We start from the raw sequence: 19,452 nt of genomic DNA on the forward strand, positions 1-19,452 counted from the left end.
GCTGCCCACTAGACATTTTCATATGAAAATATAAAAGGCAAATCAAATAAACTCATCCAAAACCAATCTCATTATTTCCCATTTAAACCTATTCTTTTTGTAATTCTCATCTGATACCCAGGCTAGAGTCTAAAAGCCATCTAATCTTCACTCTTTATTTTCCATCAACCTATCAACTCTGTTTCCTAAAAATTTTAGAATCTATCCTCTTCACAACTACTGTCCCTTTTCTTCACTTGTTCATGCAACAAATATGCATCACACACTGTACTAGTTGGGGATACAATGGAGAGTAATAGAGACATGGTCCCTGGCCTCACGGAATCAACAATCTACTGGGGAGTGGACATCAAGCTCATAATCACATAAATAAATGCATAGTTACAAACCGAGACAAGCATTGTGAAAGAAAAGCACAGGAAGTTAGGAGAGCTCTAAAAAGAAAGCCTAGTCTCTTTTGGGGGTTAAGGAAAGCTTCTTTCTGGCCCATATTATCCCTCGCCTGGACGATAGCACTAGCTTCTTAACACCTCTGCCTGTCAGTCTTGCCTCCCTCATCTTTCATCCCTAATCCACTCACTCCACTATTGAAATTGGTATCATAGTATCATAGATGCTCTATATACAGTCTGTAATAATACACTGATGTTATATTTGACTAACATCTGTCTCTCTAACCAGACTACAAACTAATGGGGGGCTGAGAGTGTGTCTTTTTTGCTTCTTTTTTGACTCCACTGCCCCCACTCTAGCTTATAACAGATGCTCAATAAACATTTATTGAATGAAAGAGTGAATTTAAGAGTTTTCTAAAACATAACTAATTGTATGTTCAAGAACTATCAAATCCTTTGAAAAAAGTATATGTTGGCCTGCTCCAAACAAACTAATAATAACCTGATTTATTCTGTCAGAATAAGTGCATTATAAGTACTTTGATATCTCTAATGTTTTACTAAGACTTTAGAAAAAAACAAGCAACTCTCACTAAGTTTGTGCTACTTAAATAGATAAGGAAATGGTAAACTAAGGCAAAAACATTAATCCTAAAATCTCTAAGACAGTGCTTTTTTACCCATTAGACTCCTGCTGTAGAATCATATAGTCGTAAATATTTTATATAGACACATACAAAAATAGATTTATTGAATATATCCTGAGTACTGATTATTTCTTACTAAACATAAAGTGGATATAATATTAATATTGAGAGAACAGCTAAGTTTTGAGGTTAATAATGAAATATTTACTCTTTGATTTAATATATTTCTATACTTTGCAATGTCATGGTCCACACAGAAGAACTCAGGACCACTATATATTATATTTAGTCTATTCCAAAATTCTCATCTCACCTCAGCATCAAAAGACATCTCAACTAAAGTTGAATCAGCCACCAATTGGATGTCAAACACAGGACATGATTTTGGAATCTGAGGCTCGCTAATTAAAATTACCACAAGATTAAAAAGTGTTCCCCTGAAAAAAAATAAAAGCACTTAATGAGTAAATTTCAAAAAAAAAACCAGTGACACTAAATTTACAGACACTGAATATAATAATACTTAAAAATATGAAATATTGCACACCATCCTTTTTTTAATTGAGATATAGTTGATTTACAGTATTGTCAGGTGTTTCAAAAATTTTATAGGGAGTTCCCTGGTGGCCTAGTGCCTAAGGACTCAGTGTTGTCACTCCTGTGGCTTGGGTTACAGCTTGGCTCGGGTTCAATCCCTGGCCCAAGAACTTCCACATGCCATGGGCACTGCCAAAAAAAATTATGGATTATATTCCACATATAGTTATTATAAAATATTGGATGTACTCCCTATTCTATACAATAATTACATTGTAGCACATTTATTTTATACCTAGTAATTTGTACCTTTTAATCCCCTACCTCTATTTTGCTATTTTGCCCCTCCCCATTTCCCTCTCTCCACTAGTAACCACTAGTTTGTTCTCTAGGTCTGAGTCTGTTTCTTTTTTTGTTATATTCACTGGTTTTATTTTTTTTTGGATTCCACACATATCATATAGTATTTGTCTTTTTAATGGCCAAATATTATTCCTGTGTATGTATACACCGCATCTTCTTTATCCATTCATCTTTTGATGGACACTTGGATGGCTTCGATAGCTTGGCAATTGTAAATAATGCTGCTATAAACATTGGAGTGAATATCTTTTTGAATTAGGGTTTTCATTTTCCTCAAATATATACCCAGTAGTGAAATCATAGGATCATATGGTAGTTCTATTTTTTGTTTTTTGAGGAATCTCTGTACTGTTTTCCACAGTAGCTATACCAATGTACCTATAATAGTGTAGAAATGTTCCCTTTTCTCCACATTCTCACCAATGTTTGTTATTTGTGGTCTTTTTTTAAGAATGACTTTTATTTTTTTCCATCATAGCTGGTTTACAGTGTTCTGTCAATTTTCTACTGCATAGCAATGTGACCCAGTCACACATACATGTATACCTTCTTTTTTCTCATATTATCATGCTCCATCACAAGTGAACAGACATCGTTCCCAGTGCTATACAGCAGAAACTTTTTTTTTTATAATGATTTTTATTATTTGTGATCTTTTTGATGACAGCCATTCTGCCAGGTGTATCTCATTGTGGTTTTGAGTTGCATTTCTCTGATGATTAATGACATTAAGCATATTTTCACATGCCTGTTGGCCATCAGTATGTCTTCTTTGGAGAAATGTCTATTCGGATCTTATGCCCATTTTTTAATCAAGTTGTTTTTTTTTTTAATATTGAGTTGTATGAGTTGATTATATATTTTGGCTATTACCCCTTATCAGTCATATCATTTGAAAATATTTTCTTCTATTCAGCAGCCTGTCTTTTCAATTTGTCAGTGGTTTCTTTTGCCTTGCAAAAGCTTTTAAGTTTAATTAAGTCCCATTTGTTTATTTTTGGTTCTGTTTCCTTTATTTTAGGAGACCATCAAACAACATTGCTACAATTTATGTCAAAGAGTGTTCTGCCTATGTTTTCTCCAAGAGCTTTATAGTTTCTAGTCTTAAATTTAGTTCTTTCTTTTCTAAGTATTGATTAGACCCCACAAACATCTGTGTCCCACCATGTAAAAACAGATACTAGTGCAGGCGAAACTTGCTAGTAATCTCAAACAGATCTTTAAGCACTGGCTAGTAAGTGCTTGTCCCTGAAGCAGAACACCTTATTGAACTGAAGTGGTCAGAGGCAGAATCTGGACTGCAGGAGCTCATTCACTGTTCCTGGAGTTCAGACAGACAACACCTGAGAAATTGTTCCGTCTTCCCAGCTTAGCTGAGATACTTTAGTAATGTGTGGATTACGACAACTAAGTTGGGGAGGAGGTGCTTCTGCCACTTTACTCTTAGTTGCTGTTTACGCTTCTGCCAGAAAGCCACCTTTTATGATGAGGCAGTAGATAGCCTTAACTATCACTGAATACTGCCTTTCTATAGGTGATTTTATCAGCCAGCTGTATTGCTTTATATTTGTACATATTGTGAGATTTTGATCAGTGTGTCCCAGTTGTGTAAAACAATTTTAGTGATTCATTAACTGAAAATAGGTAAGAAATACAACACAAGAAGGGTGGACTGAAACCTTTCTTGGTCAATTTTGGGTGAATACAAAGAATGTATTGCCTATATGTGGCTAGGTGCTAGAGGCTGAAATTAGGGATAGTGAGTGAGAATGGCAAAATGTGAGACTGAAAAAGCAGGCAGAAAATGAGAGGAATTATAAAACTACCCAATCTTAAGATGTAAAAGCAGCACAAGGTTTTCCCATAGCCAAAATGTTTATACATCTGTGAATGTTGTTGCGAGAGAGAGAAAGATTTTAGGTGGGTGTTTACTAGGGAATCATTTTCACACTGATTTAAATAACGTCACACATTTAACAGTAATTTTTCATGTCCTACTGACTATGACAGCAAGACATATTAGCCAGAAAAAAAAAAATAGGATGGAGAAACAACAGGACTGAGTTGTTTTTATGGAAATACTCTCAGATCAAGGAGTACATTTAAGAAAGTAACTTTTTTTTTTTTTTTTTGTATTTTCTAGGGCTGCACCCATGGCATATGGAGGTTCCCAGGCTAGGGGTCTAATCGGAGCTGTAGCTGCCAGCCTATGCCAGAGCCACAGCAATGTGGGATCTGAGCCGCATCTGCGACCAACACCACAGCTCATGGCAACACCAGATTCTTAATCCACTGAGAGAGGCCAGGGATCTAACATGCAATCTCATGGTTCCTAGTCAGATTCGTTAACCACTGAGCCATGACGGGAACTCCAAGAAAGTAACTTCTAGTCCTATCCTTCTAAGTCTGCTTAGGTTAATTTAAGGCCACAAGTATTTCCTCAAATATGATTAACTAAAAAAGCCTATATATCTATAGTGTAGATGTATTTACACTACCATTTACCATTTCCATAAAATGTTTTACTCTCAAGAAAATATACAGCACTAACTTCTTTTCATTGAAATTCAATACCCTGGGTTACAGCAAGTTTACAAGAAAGGTAAAACTTACAAAACCAAATTATAACTGTATATCATAAGTAAAAACAACAGATTATTTAACAGTTTATTTTCTGAAAATGGGCTTGGGTTCATAATTTAAGAAAAAATGGTTGGCTTTCATCTTTTCATTCAAGAGCCCTTTGGACATGTTTGTCAAATGAGAATTATGATGCCTACTTGACCAGCTGGTTGTGAATAGGAAATGTGATCATATGTGTAAAATACAACAAAAGTGTCTAAAAAAAACCTATGTGATCAATAAATGTTATTTCTCTAAAAAAAAATTTAGTTCTTTCATTTTGAGTTTATTTTTCTGTATGGTGCTAGAAAATGTTCTAATTTCATTCTTTTATATGTAGCTGTCCAGTTTTCCCAACATCACTTATTGAAGAGACTGTGTTTTCTCCATTGTATATTTCTACATCCTTTGTTGTAGATTAATTGACCATAATTGCCTGGGTTTATTTCTGAATTCTCTATTCTATTCTATTGATCTGTGCCAGTACCATACTGTTTTGATAACTGTAGCTTTGTAATATAGTACAAAGCCAAGGAGTGTGATACCTCTAGCTCTATTCTTTGTTATAATTGTTCTAGCTATTTCGGAACTTCTTAATTTTCCATACAAAATTTTAAATTATTTGTTTTGGTTCTGTGAAAAATACCATTGGTATGTTGATAGGGATTGCATTGAAACTACATATTGCCTTGGGTAATATGGTCATTTTAGCAATATTATTCCAATCCATGAACACAGTATATCTTTCCATTTGTTTGTGTCATCTTCAGTTTCTTTCATCAGTGTGTTATAGATCTCTGAGTACAAATCTTTTACTGCCTTAGGTAGGCTTATTCCTAGATATTTTATTCTTCTTGATGTGATTTGTAAATGGAATTGTTTGTTTCATTTTCAAGAAGTGGTAACTCATCATGTTTTGTTTTTTTTTTTTTTTCTTTTCTTTCCAGGTATGCACCTACAGTATATGGAAGTTCCCAGGCTAGGGGTCAAATCAGAGCTATAGATGCCAGTCTATACCACAGCCATAGCAGTGTGGGATCCAAACCACTTCTATGACCTACACCACAACTCACGGCAAAGCCAGATCCTTAACCCACTGAGCAAGGCCAGAGATCAAACCCGCATCCTCATGGATACTAGTTGGACTTGTTTCTACTGAGCTACAATGGGAACTCCCATCATGGTTTTTTTATTGAAGTATAGTTTATGTACAATATTGTATAAGTTACAGGTATATGATGTAGTGAGTCAAAAATTTTAAAGGTTATACTCCATTTAGAATTATTATAAAAATATTGGTTATATTCCCCATGTTGTATAATATATCCTTGTAGTTTACTTTATACTTAATAGTTTATACCTCTTGGAGTTCCCGTTGTGGCTCAGTGGTTAACAAATCCAGCTAGGAATCATGAGGTTGTGGGTTCGATCCCTGGCCTTGCTCAATGGGTTAAGGATCCGGCATTGCCGTGAGCTGTGGTGTAGGTTGCAGACGTAACTCGGATCCGAGTTGCTGTGGCACTGGCATAGGCTGGCGTCTACAGCTCTGATTCGACCCCTAGCCTTAGAACCTCCACATGCTGCGGGAGCAGCTCAAGAAATGGCAAAAAGACAAAAAAAAAAAAAATAGTTTATACCTCTTAATCCCCTACCCTTATATTGCCCCTCTTGTGATTGTTTCCCTTTTTTTTTTTTTTTTTTTTTTTGTCTCTCTAAGGCTGCACCCTTGGCATTTGGAGGTTCCCAGGCTAGGGGTCAAATCGGAGGTGTAGCCACTGGCCTATACCAGAGTCACAGCAGTGCAGGATCCAAGCCGCATCTGTGACCTACACCACAGCTCACAGCAACACCAGATCCTTAACCCACTGAGCAAGGCCAGGGGTCAAACCCGAGCCTTCATTGATGCTAGTAAGATTCGTTAACTGCTGAGCCATGATGGGAACTCCATTGTAATTATTTTCTTAGTTTTTCTTTCCAATATTCCATGTTAGTGTATAGAAATGCACTGATTTCTGCATATTTGTATCCTACAACTTTACCAAATTCATTTATGAGTTCTAGTAGTTTTTGGTGGCAATTGAAGACCATTCTTGACTGAGCTTTTGGATCCTCAGACATGCAAATGGATGTCTAGTGGTAAGATGTTTTAGTATAAATGTAATTTCTTGGTCTTTTGACTCAGAGCAAATATAGTTCTAGAAGTTCACATAACTTGGAAAGCTTAGAAAATCTGGATTTAAGGGAAATTTGGGTGATATCAATTTTAGCAATATTTTCTTTCTTTTTTTTTTTTTTATTTGTCTTTTGTCTTTTTAGGGTCGCACCTGGGGCATATGGAGGTTCCCAGGCTAGGGGTCCAATCGGAGCTAGTGACCTAAGCCACAGTAGTGAAAATGCTGAATCTGTAGCCTGCTGAGCCACACAGAAACTCTTGTTTCTAGACTTTTTTTTTGTACACACATCCATTCTCTCTCTCAGATTCTTTTCCCACATAGATTATCACAGAATAGTGGGTAGAGTTCCCTGTGCAGCAGTTTCCTGTTAGCCAATCATTCCATGTACTACAGTGTGCACATGCCAATCCCAAACCTCCACCCCCACATTTCTCCTTTGGTAACCGTAAGTCTGTTTTCAAAGTCTGTGAATCTGTTCTACAGATAAGTTCATTTGTATCTGTTTTTTAGATTACACATATAAGTTATATCATATGATGTTTGTTGTTCACTGTCTAATGTCACTTAGTATGATAATTTCTAGGTCCATCCACCTTGCTGCAAATGTCACTGTTTCATTTTTATGGCTGAGTAATATTCCATTGTATATATGTACCTTATCTTCTTTATCCATTCCTCTGTTGATGGACATTTAGGTTGTTTCCATGTCTTCACCATTGTAAATAGTGCTGCTGTGAACACTGGGGTGATGTATCTTTTCAAATTACAGTTTTCTCTTGATAGATGCCCAGGAGTGGGATTGCTGGATCATATCATAGTTCTGTTTTTAGTTTTTTGAGGAACTTCCATACCATTTTCCATAGTGGTTGTACCAGTTTACATTTCCATCAACAGTGTAAGAGGATTTCCTTGTCTCCATACCCTCTTGAGCAGTTAGTATTTGTAAACTTTTTGATAATGGATTTTTTGACTGGTGTGAGGTGATATTTCATTATTGTTTTGATTTGCATTTCTCTAATAATTAGTGATGTTGAACACCTTTTGATGTGCTTTTTGGCCATTTGTCTTCTTTGGAGAAATATCTGTTTTGATCTTCAGGCCATTTTTTGATTGTGTTTTTGATATAAAGCTGTATGAGATTTTTGTATATTTTGATGGTGGCTTGGTTTGCCTGCAAAATTGTCTTTCATTCTGTGGGTTGTCTTTTCCTTTCTTTTTTTACGGTTTCTTTTGCTATGCAAAAGCTTTTTAGTTAAATTAGGTCCCACTTGTTAATTTTTTGTCAGAAACCTTTTCATTTGCCCATGCCCATGGCATGTAGAAGTTCCCCGGGCCAGGGATCGAACCTGCACCACAGCAGCAACCCAAGCCATTGCAGTGACAATGCCAGGTCCTTAACCCACTGAGCCACATGAGAACTCCTAGAAACCGTTTTTTAACAAAGCATTTCAGAGGTTTACTGTTCTACTAAAGATCACTACATTAACTGTATTAAACTTCGTCCTGTGCTTTTAAACTCAGTATGCAGTCCACTAATATATACTAATAACTCACTTAAATGTTACTATATATTGGAATAATATATTGTACTATTTGAAAATAAAAAGGCAAGCAGCAAAAAAATCAAAATTCAAAATGTGCATCCTGAGAAGCTAGGTTAGTAATCCCATTTTCAAATATTTAGTACAACCCATGTATGGTTGAAAAGGAGCTGAATGCAGACCACTGGATAAATCAATTGCCTAATTGAAGACAATATCAAAGTAGCTTTGACAGATAAGAGCATAAAATAATTTACATATAGAACTGTAGAAAAATTATCACCCTAACCATTCCTTTCATAATAGAATAGAGAAGAATATAAACAATCTTTTTTGAGTAACATTTTAGGCTTCCTAATATTTTTATAGTGATTTAAATCATTACCATGATTACAAGTTTACCAAAATTCTAAAAAAAATATAATTCCTCTTCTTTCTCCAACTCAAAAAAAAAACAAATCTAGTTCTCATATTTGCAAAAGAATAAGAAGGTCACTTAGCACATTGCTCAAAAAAGCAGCATATGTCCTACAAGATATTTGCTAATGTCTTATTCAGGCTGTTTTAAAACAGCCAATCTATTTTCAAAAGACACTTCCAAAATCACCAAAGCACTCCATTTAGAAGCTTTTCCTGATATTATGTTTGAAAGGACATTCCATTCACTGTTATATTTAATTATAGTCCTTTATTTTCAGCAACAGCTTCTTTTCAAAGTACTATGTATCCTAGGCTAAGGGAAGGAACTCTCAAATTCTGGGTTGCTTGCTGTGATAATACAAGAATTCAACCATAACTATACTGGGAAAAAAAAGGAAAGGATTATGGCACTTTTTAAGAACACAGTGAAGTGGGTTAAATTAATAAAATCTCCACTTATAGAAAAGATAAAGAGGAAAATGTTGAAATGAATAAAATCTTTTTTTTTTACTTGTTCAAATGGAATTTAATTTGAAATCTATCCTTTCTCCCAACTCAATTTAAAATCCATTAAGCCACTAATAGATATGAGAAATTTTAATCTAAAATGGTAGTTTCAGAGTTCCCATTGTGGCTTAGAGGGTTAAGAATCTGTCTAGTATCCATGAGTATGCAGGTCCAATCCCTAGCCTCACTAAGTGGGTTAAACATCTGGCGTTGCTGTGGCTGTGGCATAGGCCAGCAGCTGTAGTGCCTGTTTGACCCCTAGGCTTGGAACTTCCACATGCTGCAAGTGCAGTCATGAAAACAAACAAACAAAAAAAAAATGGTACTTTGATCCTGAGAATAGACTTATTATAGGATTGACATCACACTCTGAAAAATGGTACCAACAGTTTGATACTACCATTGTTTAGATTGTTATTATTTCCAATGTAAGAAATTTTTAGGATTTTTTAACTCAATGAATTTTATTACATTTATAGTTGTAAAACAATCATCACAACCCAATTTTATAGCATTTCCATCCCAGACCCTGAGCCCATCCCCCCCACCCCCCAGATGGTCTCATGTGGAAATTGTATGTTTTTCAAAGTCTGTGAGTATCTGTTCCACAAAGTTCATTGTATAGTTTTTTAAGATTCCACATATAAGTGATAGCATATGACATTGGTGTCTCACTGTCTGACTAACTTTACTTAGCATGACAATTTCTAGATCCATCCATTATTTCTGCAAATGCCATTATTTCCTTCCTTTTATGGCTGAGTAATATTCCATGTGTATATGTACCACATCTTCTTTATTCACTCCTCTGTCAATGAACATTTAGGTTGCTTCCATGTCTTGGCTATGGTATATACTGCTGCAATGAACATTGGAGTACATATATCTTTTAGAGTCATGGTTTTCTCTGGATGGATGCCCAGGAGTGGGATTGCTGGATCAAAAGGTAATTCTATTTTTAGTTTTTTGAGGAATCTCCATATGTTTTCCATAATGTTGCACCAATTTACATTCCCACCAACAGTGTAAGAGGGTTCCCTTTTCTCCACACCCTCTCCAGCACTGTTTGTAGACTTTTTTTTCTTTTTAGAGCTGCACCTGTGGCATATGGAGGATCCCAGTCTAGGGGTCGAATCAGAGTTACAGCTGCTGGCCTATGCCACAGCCGCAGCAACACTGAATCTTTAACCCACGGAGCGAGGCCAGGGATTGAACCTGCATCCTCATGGTTCCTAGTCAGATTTGTTTCTGCTGCACCACGAAGGGAACTCCTGTAGACTTTTTAATAATGGCCATTTTGGCTGGTGTAAGGTGGTACCTCATCGTGGTTTTGATTTGCACTTCTCTAATAATTAGTGATGTTAAATATCTTTTCATGTGTTTCTTTGGCCAACTGTGTGACTTCTTTTTTTTCCCTTATTTTTATTTTTATTTTTATTTTTTTATTACTCAAATGAATTTATCACATCTGTGGTTATATGATGATCATAACAATCCAATTTCACAGGATTTCCATCCCATTACCCAAGCACATCCCCCCACCCCCCAAACTGTCTCCTCTGGAGACCATAAGTTTTTCAATGTGAGTCAGCATCTGTTCTGCAAAGAAGTTCAGTCTGTCCTTTTTTCAGATTCCACATGTCAGTGAAAGCATTTGATGTTGGTATCTCATTGTATGGCTGACTTCACTTAGTATGATAATTTCTAGGTCCATCCATGTTGCTAAAAAAGCTGGTATTTTGTTCATTTTAATGGCTGAGTAATATTCCATTGTGCATATATACCACATCTTCTTGATCCACTCCTCTGTCAATGGACATTTAGGTTGTTTTCATGTCTTGGCTATTGAAAAATAGTGCTGCAATGAACATCGGAACATGTGTCTTTGCGAGTCATGGTTTTCTCTTGATAGGAGTGGAATTGCTGGATCAAATGGTAGTTCTATTTTTAGTTTTCTGAGGCATCTCCATACTGTTTTCCACAGTGGTTGCACCAATTTACAATCCCACCAACAGTGGACTAGGGTTCCTTTTTCTCCACACCCTCTCCAGCACTTACTGTTTGTAGACTTTTTGATGATGGCCATTCTGGCTGGTGTAAGGTAGTACCTCATAGTGGTTTTGATTTGTATTTCTCTAATAATTAGTGATGTTAAACATCTTTTCATGTGTGGTTTTTTTTTTTTTTGGCCATTTGTGTGACTTCTTTGGAGAATTGTCTGTTTAGATTTTCTACCCATTTTTTGATGGGGTTGTTGTTTTTTTTTTTTTTTTTGGTATTGAGCTGCAGAAGGTGTTCATAAATTTTGGAGATTAATCCCTTGTCAGTCACTTCATTTGCAAATATTTTCTCCCATTCTGTGGGTTGTCTTTTCGTTTTGTTTAGGGTTTCTTTTGCTGTGCAGAAACTTTTACATTTAATTAGGTCCCATTTTTTTTACTTTTGTTTTTATTGTCATTACTCTAGGAGGTGGATCTGAAAAGATACTGTTGTGGTTTATGTCAGAGAGTGTTCAGCCTGTTTTCCTCTAAGAGTCTTATAGTATCTGGTCTTATATTTAGGTTTTTAATCCATTTAGTTTATTTATGTGTATGGTGTTAGGAAGTGTTCTGATTTCATCCTTTTACATGTAGCTATCCAGTTTTCCCAGCATCACTTATTGAAGGGACTGTCTTTTGTCCATTGTATATTCTTGCATCCTTTGTCATAGATTATTGACTGCAGGTGCATGGGTTTAATTTTTGACTCATTATCCTGTTCCACTGATCTATATTTCTGTTTTTATGCCAGTACCACATGGTTTTGATGACTACAGCTTTGTAGTATAATCTGAAGTCAGGGAGCTTAATTCCTTCAGCTCCATTTTTCTTTCTCAGGGTGGCTTTGGCTATTCTGGGTCTTTTGTGCTTACAAACAAACTTTAAAATATTTTGTTCTAGTTCTGTGAAAAGTGTCCTTGGTAATTTGATAGGGATTGCATTGAAACTGTAGATCGCCTTGGGTAGTATAATCATTTTGACAATACTAATTCTTCAAATAGAAGATCATGATATATCTTTCCATCTGTTTGTGTCATTTTTCATTTCTTCCATCAGTGTCTTATAGTTTTCAGAGTATAAGTTTTTGTCTCTTTAGGTGGGTTTATTCCTAGGAATTTTATTCATTTTGAAGCAATGGTAAATTGGATTATTTCCCTAATTTCTCTCTTTTTTTTTTTTTTTTTTTTTTTTTAGGGCCACACCTCCTGTGGCACATGGAGGTTCCCAGGCTAGGGGTCTAATTGGAGCTACAGCTGCCAGCCTACACCACAGCCACAGCAACGCAGGATCCTTAACCCACTGAGTGAGCCCAGGGATCAAACCTGCAACCTCAGGGTTGTAGTCGGATTTGTTTCCTTTAAGCCACAATGGGAACTCCTTCTAATTTCACTTTCTGATCTTTTGTTGTTAGCATATAGAAATGCAGTCGATTTCTATGTATGAATTTTGTATCCTGCAATTTTGCCACATTCATTGATGCACTCTAACAGGTTTCTGTTATCATCTTTTTAGGATTTTCTAGGTATAGTATCATGTCATCCTCAAACAATGATAGTTTTTCTTCTTCCTTTCCAGTTTGGATTCCTTTTATTTCTTTTTCTTCTCTGATTGCTGTGGCTAGGACTTCCAAAATCATGTTGAATAAAAGTGGCAAGAGTGGACATCCTTATCTTAATCTTGATCTTAGCAGGAATTCTTTCAGCTTTTCACCATTGAGAATGATGTTAGCTATGGATTTGTCATATATAGCCTTTATTATGTTGAGCTAGGTTCCCTCTATGCCCACATTCTGGAGGCTTTTTATCAGAAATGGGTATTGGATTTTGTCAGAGGCTTTTTCTGCATCTGTTGAGAGGATCATATGGTTTTTATTCTTCAGTTTGTTAAAGTGGTGTATCACACTGATTGATTTGTGGATGTTGAAAAATCTTTGCAACCCTGGGATAAATCTCATTTTATCATGATGTACAATCCTTTTAATGTATTATTGGATTCAGTTTGCTGGTATTTTGTGGAGGATTTTTTCATCTATGTCCATTAGTGATATTGGTCTGTGATTTTCTTTTTTTATGGTATGTTTGCCTGGTTTGGGTATCAGAGTAATGGTGGCCTCATAGAATGAATTTGGGAGTGTTCCTTCCTCTGCAATTTTTTGGAATAGTTTCAAAAGGATAGGTGTTAGCTCTTCTCTAAATGTTTGATAGAATTCACCTGTGAAGCCATCTGGTCCTAGACTTTTGTTTGTTGGAAGTTTTTAAATCACAGTTTCAATTTCAGTACTTATCATTGGTCTGTTCATCTTTTCTATTTTGTCTTGGTTTAGTCTTGGAAGATTGTACTTTTCTGAGAATTTGTCCACTTCTTCTAGGTTGTCTATTTTATCAGCATATAGTTACTTGTAGTAGTCTCTTATGATCCTTTGTATTTCTGTGCTAGCCATTGTAACTTCTTCTTTTTCATTTCTAATTTTATTGATTTGAGCGCTCTCTTTTTTTTTCTTGATGAGTCTGGCTAATGGTTAATCAGTTTTGTTGATCTTTTCAAAGAATGAACTTCTAGTTTCATCTATCTTTTCTATGGTTTTCTTCATTTCTATTTCATTTATTTCTGCTCTGATCTTTGATTTCATTCCTTCTGCTATCTTTAGGTCTTGTCTGTTCCTCTCTCTCTATTTGCTTTAGGTGTAAATTTAGTTTGTTTATTTGAGCTCTTTCTTGTTTCCTGAAGTAGGCTTGTATTGCTATAAACATCCTTCTTAGAACTGCTTTTGATACATCCCATGGGGGTTTTTTGTTATTTTTTGAGCAGTTTTGTGTTTTGTTTTGTTTTTAGGGCTGCACCCTCGGCATATGAAAATTCCCAGGCTAGGGGTCAAATTAGAGCTGCAACCACCAGCCTATGCCACAGCCACAGCAATGCCATATCCAAGCTCCATCTGTGAACTACATGACACCTCAGAGCAACACCAGATCTTTAACCCACTGAATGAAGACAGGGATCGAACCTGTGTCCTCATAGATACTAGTCAGAGTCATTTCCACTGAGCCACTATGGGAACTCCTTAGGTTTTGGATTGTTGTGTTTTTGTTGTCATTTGCTTCTAGGTGTTTTTTAATTTCCTCTTTGATTTCTTCAGTGATCCATTGGTTGTTTAGTAGCATGTTGTTTAGTCTCCACATGTTTGTGTTTGTTGACATTTTTTTTTCTTGTCCTTGATTTCTAGTCATATAGCATTGTGGTCAGAAAAGATGCTTGATAAGATTTCAATTCTCTTTTTTTTTTTTTTTTTTTTTTTTTTGGTCTTTTTGCTATTTCTTTGGGCCGCTCCCACGGCATATAGAGGTTCCCAGGCTAGGGGTCAAATCGGAGCTGTAGCCACTGGCCTATGCCAGAGCCACAACAATGCGGGATCCTAGCCGCGTCTGTGACCTACACCACAGCTCACGGCAACGCCGGATCCTTAACCCACTGAGCAAGGCCAGGGACCAAACCCGAAACCTTATGGTTCCTAGTCGGATTCGTTAACCACTGCACCATGACAGGAACTCCCTCAATTTTCTTAAATTTACCAAGGCTTGATTTGTGGCCCAGAATGTGGCCTAGAAAATGTTCTGTGTGCATTTGAGAAGAATGTGTATTCTGCTGCTTTTGGATGGAATGTTCTGTAAATATCTATTAAGTCCACCTGCTGTGTCATTTAAAGCCTGTGTTTCCATATTGATTTTCTGTCTGGGAGATCTGTCCATTGCTGTAAGTGGGGTGTTAAAGTCCACTGCTATTATTGTGCTATTTTCAGTTTCTCCTTTTAAGATTGTTAGCCTTATATATTGCGGTGATCCTATATTAAGTGCATATATATTTACAATTGTTATATCTTCTTCTTGGATTGATCATTTGATCATTATGTAATGTCCTTCTTTGTCTCTGAAATATTCTTTATTTTGAGGTCTGTTTTGTCTGATATGAGTATTGCTACTCTGTCTTTCTTTTGATTCCCTTCTGCATGGAATATTTTCTTCCATCCTCTCACTTTCAATTTCTATGTGTCTCTACAACTGAAGTTGATCTCTTGAAGACAGCATATATATGGATCTTGTTTTTGTATCCATTCAGCCAGTCTATGTCTTTTGGTTGGGACATTTAGTCCATTTACACTTAAGGTAATTATTGACATGTATGTTGTTATTGCCACTTTATTAACTGTTTTAGATTTGTTTTTGTTGGTATTTTTTCTTCCCTTCTTCTCTTGTCCCTCTCCTATTGTGGTTTGATGACTGTCTTTAGTGTTGTATTTGGATTAGTTTTTCTTATTTGAGTGTGTATCTATTGTAGATCTTTGGTTTGCAGTTACCCTGAAGTTTTGATATAGAAGTCTATATATATACAGGATTGTTTTAAGTTGTTGGTCTCTTAGTTGCAAGTGCATCTCCAGTGTCCTGCATTTGTACCCTTCTCTTCTCACGATTTCTGATTTTGGTAGCATATTTGCATGTGGATGATTTCCTACCTTTAATATATGTATGCCTTTACTGGTGAGCCTTGTCACTTGTAATATTTTTGCTTCTAGTTCTTTTCTGCCTAGAGAAGTTCCTTTAGTATTTGTTGTAAAGCTGGTTCGTGGCACTGAATTCTCTTAGCTTTTGCTTATCTGTAAAGTTTTTGATTTCTACTTCAAATCTGAATGAGATCCTTGCTGGGTAGAGTAATCTTGGTTGGAGGTTTTTTCCTTTCATCATTTTAAGTATATCGTGCCACTCCCTTCGGCCTGCAGTATTTCTGCTGAAAAATCTGCCAATACCTAATTGGGATTCCATTGTATGTTATTTGTATCTTTTCTCTAGCTGCTTTCAATATTTTCTCTTTGTCTTTAATTTTGGTCAGTTTGATTAATATGTGTCTTGGGGTGTTCCTCCTTGGATTTATTTTATATGGTACTCGTGCTTTCTGGATTTGAGTGATCCCTTTCCCATGTTAGGGAAATTTTCGCCTATTATATCTTCAAATATTTTTTTCTGGTCCTTTCTCTCTCTCTTCTCCTAGAATATGAGTGTAAGTGTGTTTATCATTGTCCCAGAGTTCTCTTAGACTGTCTTCATATCTTTTCAATCTTTTTTCTTTTTTCTGTTCCACATCAATGATTTCCCCTAGTCTGTCTTCCACCTTAGTTATTCATTCTTCTGCCTCCTGTGTATTCTCCTGTTGGTTGCTTCTAGTGAATTTTTTATTTGTTATTGCATTTTGCCTCTCTGCTTGCTTAATCCTTAAATCTTCTATTTCTTTGCTCATTGTTTTTTGTAATTTATCAATCTTTGCCTCCAGTTTATTTCCAAGATCTTGAATCATATTTACTGTCATCAGTCTAAAGTCTTTTTCATGGAGGTTGGTAATTTCCAGATCACTTAGCTGTTTTTCTGGGGTTTTTTTCTTGCTACCCTACCTGAGTCATAATTCTATGCCTTTTCATTTTGCATAATTTTTGGTGTGGCCTCCCTTTTTCAGACAAGAGAGTTGTAGCCTCTCTTGCTTTTGTCCAATGTAAGAATTTTTAATGTATTATAATATCTTAAAATTCAGACTTTGAAGGGAAAACTCATGGTGTCATAAGCCATCCTGTTAGTGTGGTAGGCAGAATTTTAATAAGGCTTCTAAGATTTCCATCCTCTGGTGTATTCACTTTATATGATCCCTTCCACTTTACTATGGTTAGGTTAGGACCTGTGAATACATTAGGCTGTCACGTTTGTCATTTATGTTATGTTAGATGAGAAAGGGGAAGGGGTTTTTGTCAGTATAATTAAGATCCTCAATTAGTTGATTTTTGAGTTAATCAAGGGGAGATTATTTAGGGTGGGCCTGATCTCATGGAATGAATAAAAGAAAGTTTAGGCCTTCCCTGAGGTCAGAGATATTATCCTGCCATGAAGCAAGCTGTCATGAGTTTTACAGCCATAAGGAAATTAACTCTGCCAATGACTACCCAGATGAGTTTGGAAGAGGACCCCAAGCCTCAGATAAGGCTGCAGCCTTGTGAGACCCTGAGCAGATGATCCAGTTAAACTGTGCCCATATTTCTTTATCTCTATAAACTGTGACATAATATAATTATGTTGTTTGAAGCCACTAAATTTGTGGTAATTTGATACATGGTTATAGAAGATTATTAGTTGTATTAGACATTTACTGTGCAAGTTAATGGTCTAGGTAAGTGATTTGACCCTATGGATATAAAAAATTGACCAAAAAGTTAGTATTATAACCAGACTCTACTATAGCAATATACAATATATGTATCAAAGGACATGAAAAGAATTAGTCATATCAAGAAAGTAGCCTGATATAGTAGGACTGATGTGGTCAAACCAAGAACAATTAAAATGCAACATTTTCCAACATAGATTGGTAAGAATGATTTTTTCCAACTTGGATAAAGAAAAGTAGGGATAAAAATTTGGACAAAAAGAATAGCATGATCTAGCAATAATTTCAATATAGGAGAAGACATAAATATCAGAAATAATCTTCAGTCTCTATCTTAGAGATGGGGAAATGGCAGTACTGTCAACTGCATAAAGAAATGTGCAGAGTAAATAACAGAGTATATTTTCCTTGTATACTGTAAAGCAAGGGTAAACAATTGGTAGCATGCAGGTCAAATAGCCCAGAGCCTGTTTTTGTAAATAAAGCTTTATTGGAACACAGCTATGCCCATTCCTTTGCATTTCATCTATGGCTGATTTTGTGACAATGGCAGAATTAAGGAGTTTCAACAGAGATTATATGGCCTGAAAAGCCAAAAATATTTGCTATATGGCCTTATAGAGAAACATTTGAACACCCTTGCTATAAAACAGTATGCCTATATAGTTCCCGGCACATAGCAAGTTGCTTAAGATATGCCAATGAATATTTTCATTAAAATGTATTTGTAAAGGTCTTTAATAAATAGCCTGGATAAATATTACTAAAAGTTCTTTGGTTCAAATGTTTTAGGGTCTATGGTTCTCCTCTTTCTCCAACCTTCTTAATACGAGAAATGTAGATAAACAATTGATAATGCTGGTAAAAAAGTAAGATTTTAGTCAGAACATTGCCCAAGGATGTAGTTCATAGCCTATGAGCCTCATAAAAAGGTCAAGCAGGGAGTTCCCATTGTGACTCTGTGGTCATGAACCCAACCAGGATCCATGAGGATGCAGGTTTGATCCCTGGCCTCACTCAATGGGTTAAGGATCAGCATTGCTGTGAGCTGTGGTGTAGATCGCAGACACATTTGGGATCCCATTTGGCTGTGGCTGTGGCTGTGGTGTAGGCCAGCAACTATAGCTCCAATTCGACCCCTAGCCTTGGAACTTCCATATGCTGCAGATGAGGCCCTAAAAAGAAAGAATAAAAAGGTCAAGCAGATAATATGCAAACCATGTAAACATATACTTTCTATGGCAAAGAATGCTCTTGTCCCTCACTACACATTCTTCATTTAAATAATAGATGTCTCCATTGCCATCTGAAGTGTAGCTAGGTGCTTAGCCAGCCAACTACATTTTGCAGCCTCTTTTGCAGCTAGAAATGCCATATGCCTAAAGTTCTCACCAATAGAATGTAAGCAAAAGTCTTACATGCTTTGCTTGGAGGAAATTTGCTTGCCCTATACTTCTCTGCCTGCTTCCCACAAGGTGTAGTGAAGGCAAGAAGTCCAGCCAGCTAACCCATGAGGACAAAGACAGCAGGATAAACGATAGCAGAGCAAGAAAAAGAAAGGAGCCTGGATCTCTAGCTGATCTTGTAGAGGAAAGCATGGCTATTTACTCTGGACTGTTATGTTAGGAAAGATGTAAATTTCTATAAATTTGAGCCACATATTTTTGTGGGGTTTTTGTTTGTTTGTTTGTTTTGCTTTTTAGGGCCAAACCCACAGCAAATGGAGGCTCCCAGGCTAGAGGTTGAATTGGAGCTACAGCTGCTGGTCTACACCACAGCCACAGCAACTTGGGATCTGAGCCATGTCTGTGACCTACACCACAGCTCACAGCAACACCAGATCCCTGACCCACTGAGCGAGGCCAGGGATCAAACCCACATCTTCATGGAGACTAGTCGGATTTGTTTCTGCTGTGCCATGACGGGAAATCCAGGGCCACATATTTTGGAGTGTCTTTATTATAACCTTTTCCTCTCCAGTGTCATTTATTTCAAGGTTGCACAATTTT

At 36.4% G+C, this 19,452-nt stretch overlaps 2 protein-coding genes across 2 annotated transcripts in view; one reads left to right on the forward strand and one right to left on the reverse strand.

The window, feature by feature from the left end:
• Positions 1 to 19,452, forward strand: part of XPOT (exportin for tRNA) — a 196,366-nt gene that overhangs the window by 46,771 nt on the left and 130,143 nt on the right. The window lies entirely within an intron of this gene.
• C5H12orf56 (chromosome 5 C12orf56 homolog) overlaps positions 1 to 19,452 on the reverse strand; it is a 102,771-nt gene that overhangs the window by 9,376 nt on the left and 73,943 nt on the right. Inside the window, exon 9 of the mRNA XM_013997692.2 lies at positions 1,356 to 1,479. Within this exon, the coding sequence (XP_013853146.2) occupies positions 1,356 to 1,479 (124 nt within the window). The remainder of the gene's footprint in view (positions 1 to 1,355; positions 1,480 to 19,452) is intronic.

The sequence above is a fragment of the Sus scrofa genome, chromosome 5 (genome assembly GCF_000003025.6).
Source record: "Sus scrofa isolate TJ Tabasco breed Duroc chromosome 5, Sscrofa11.1, whole genome shotgun sequence".
NCBI classification, from domain to species: Eukaryota; Metazoa; Chordata; class Mammalia; order Artiodactyla; family Suidae; genus Sus; species Sus scrofa.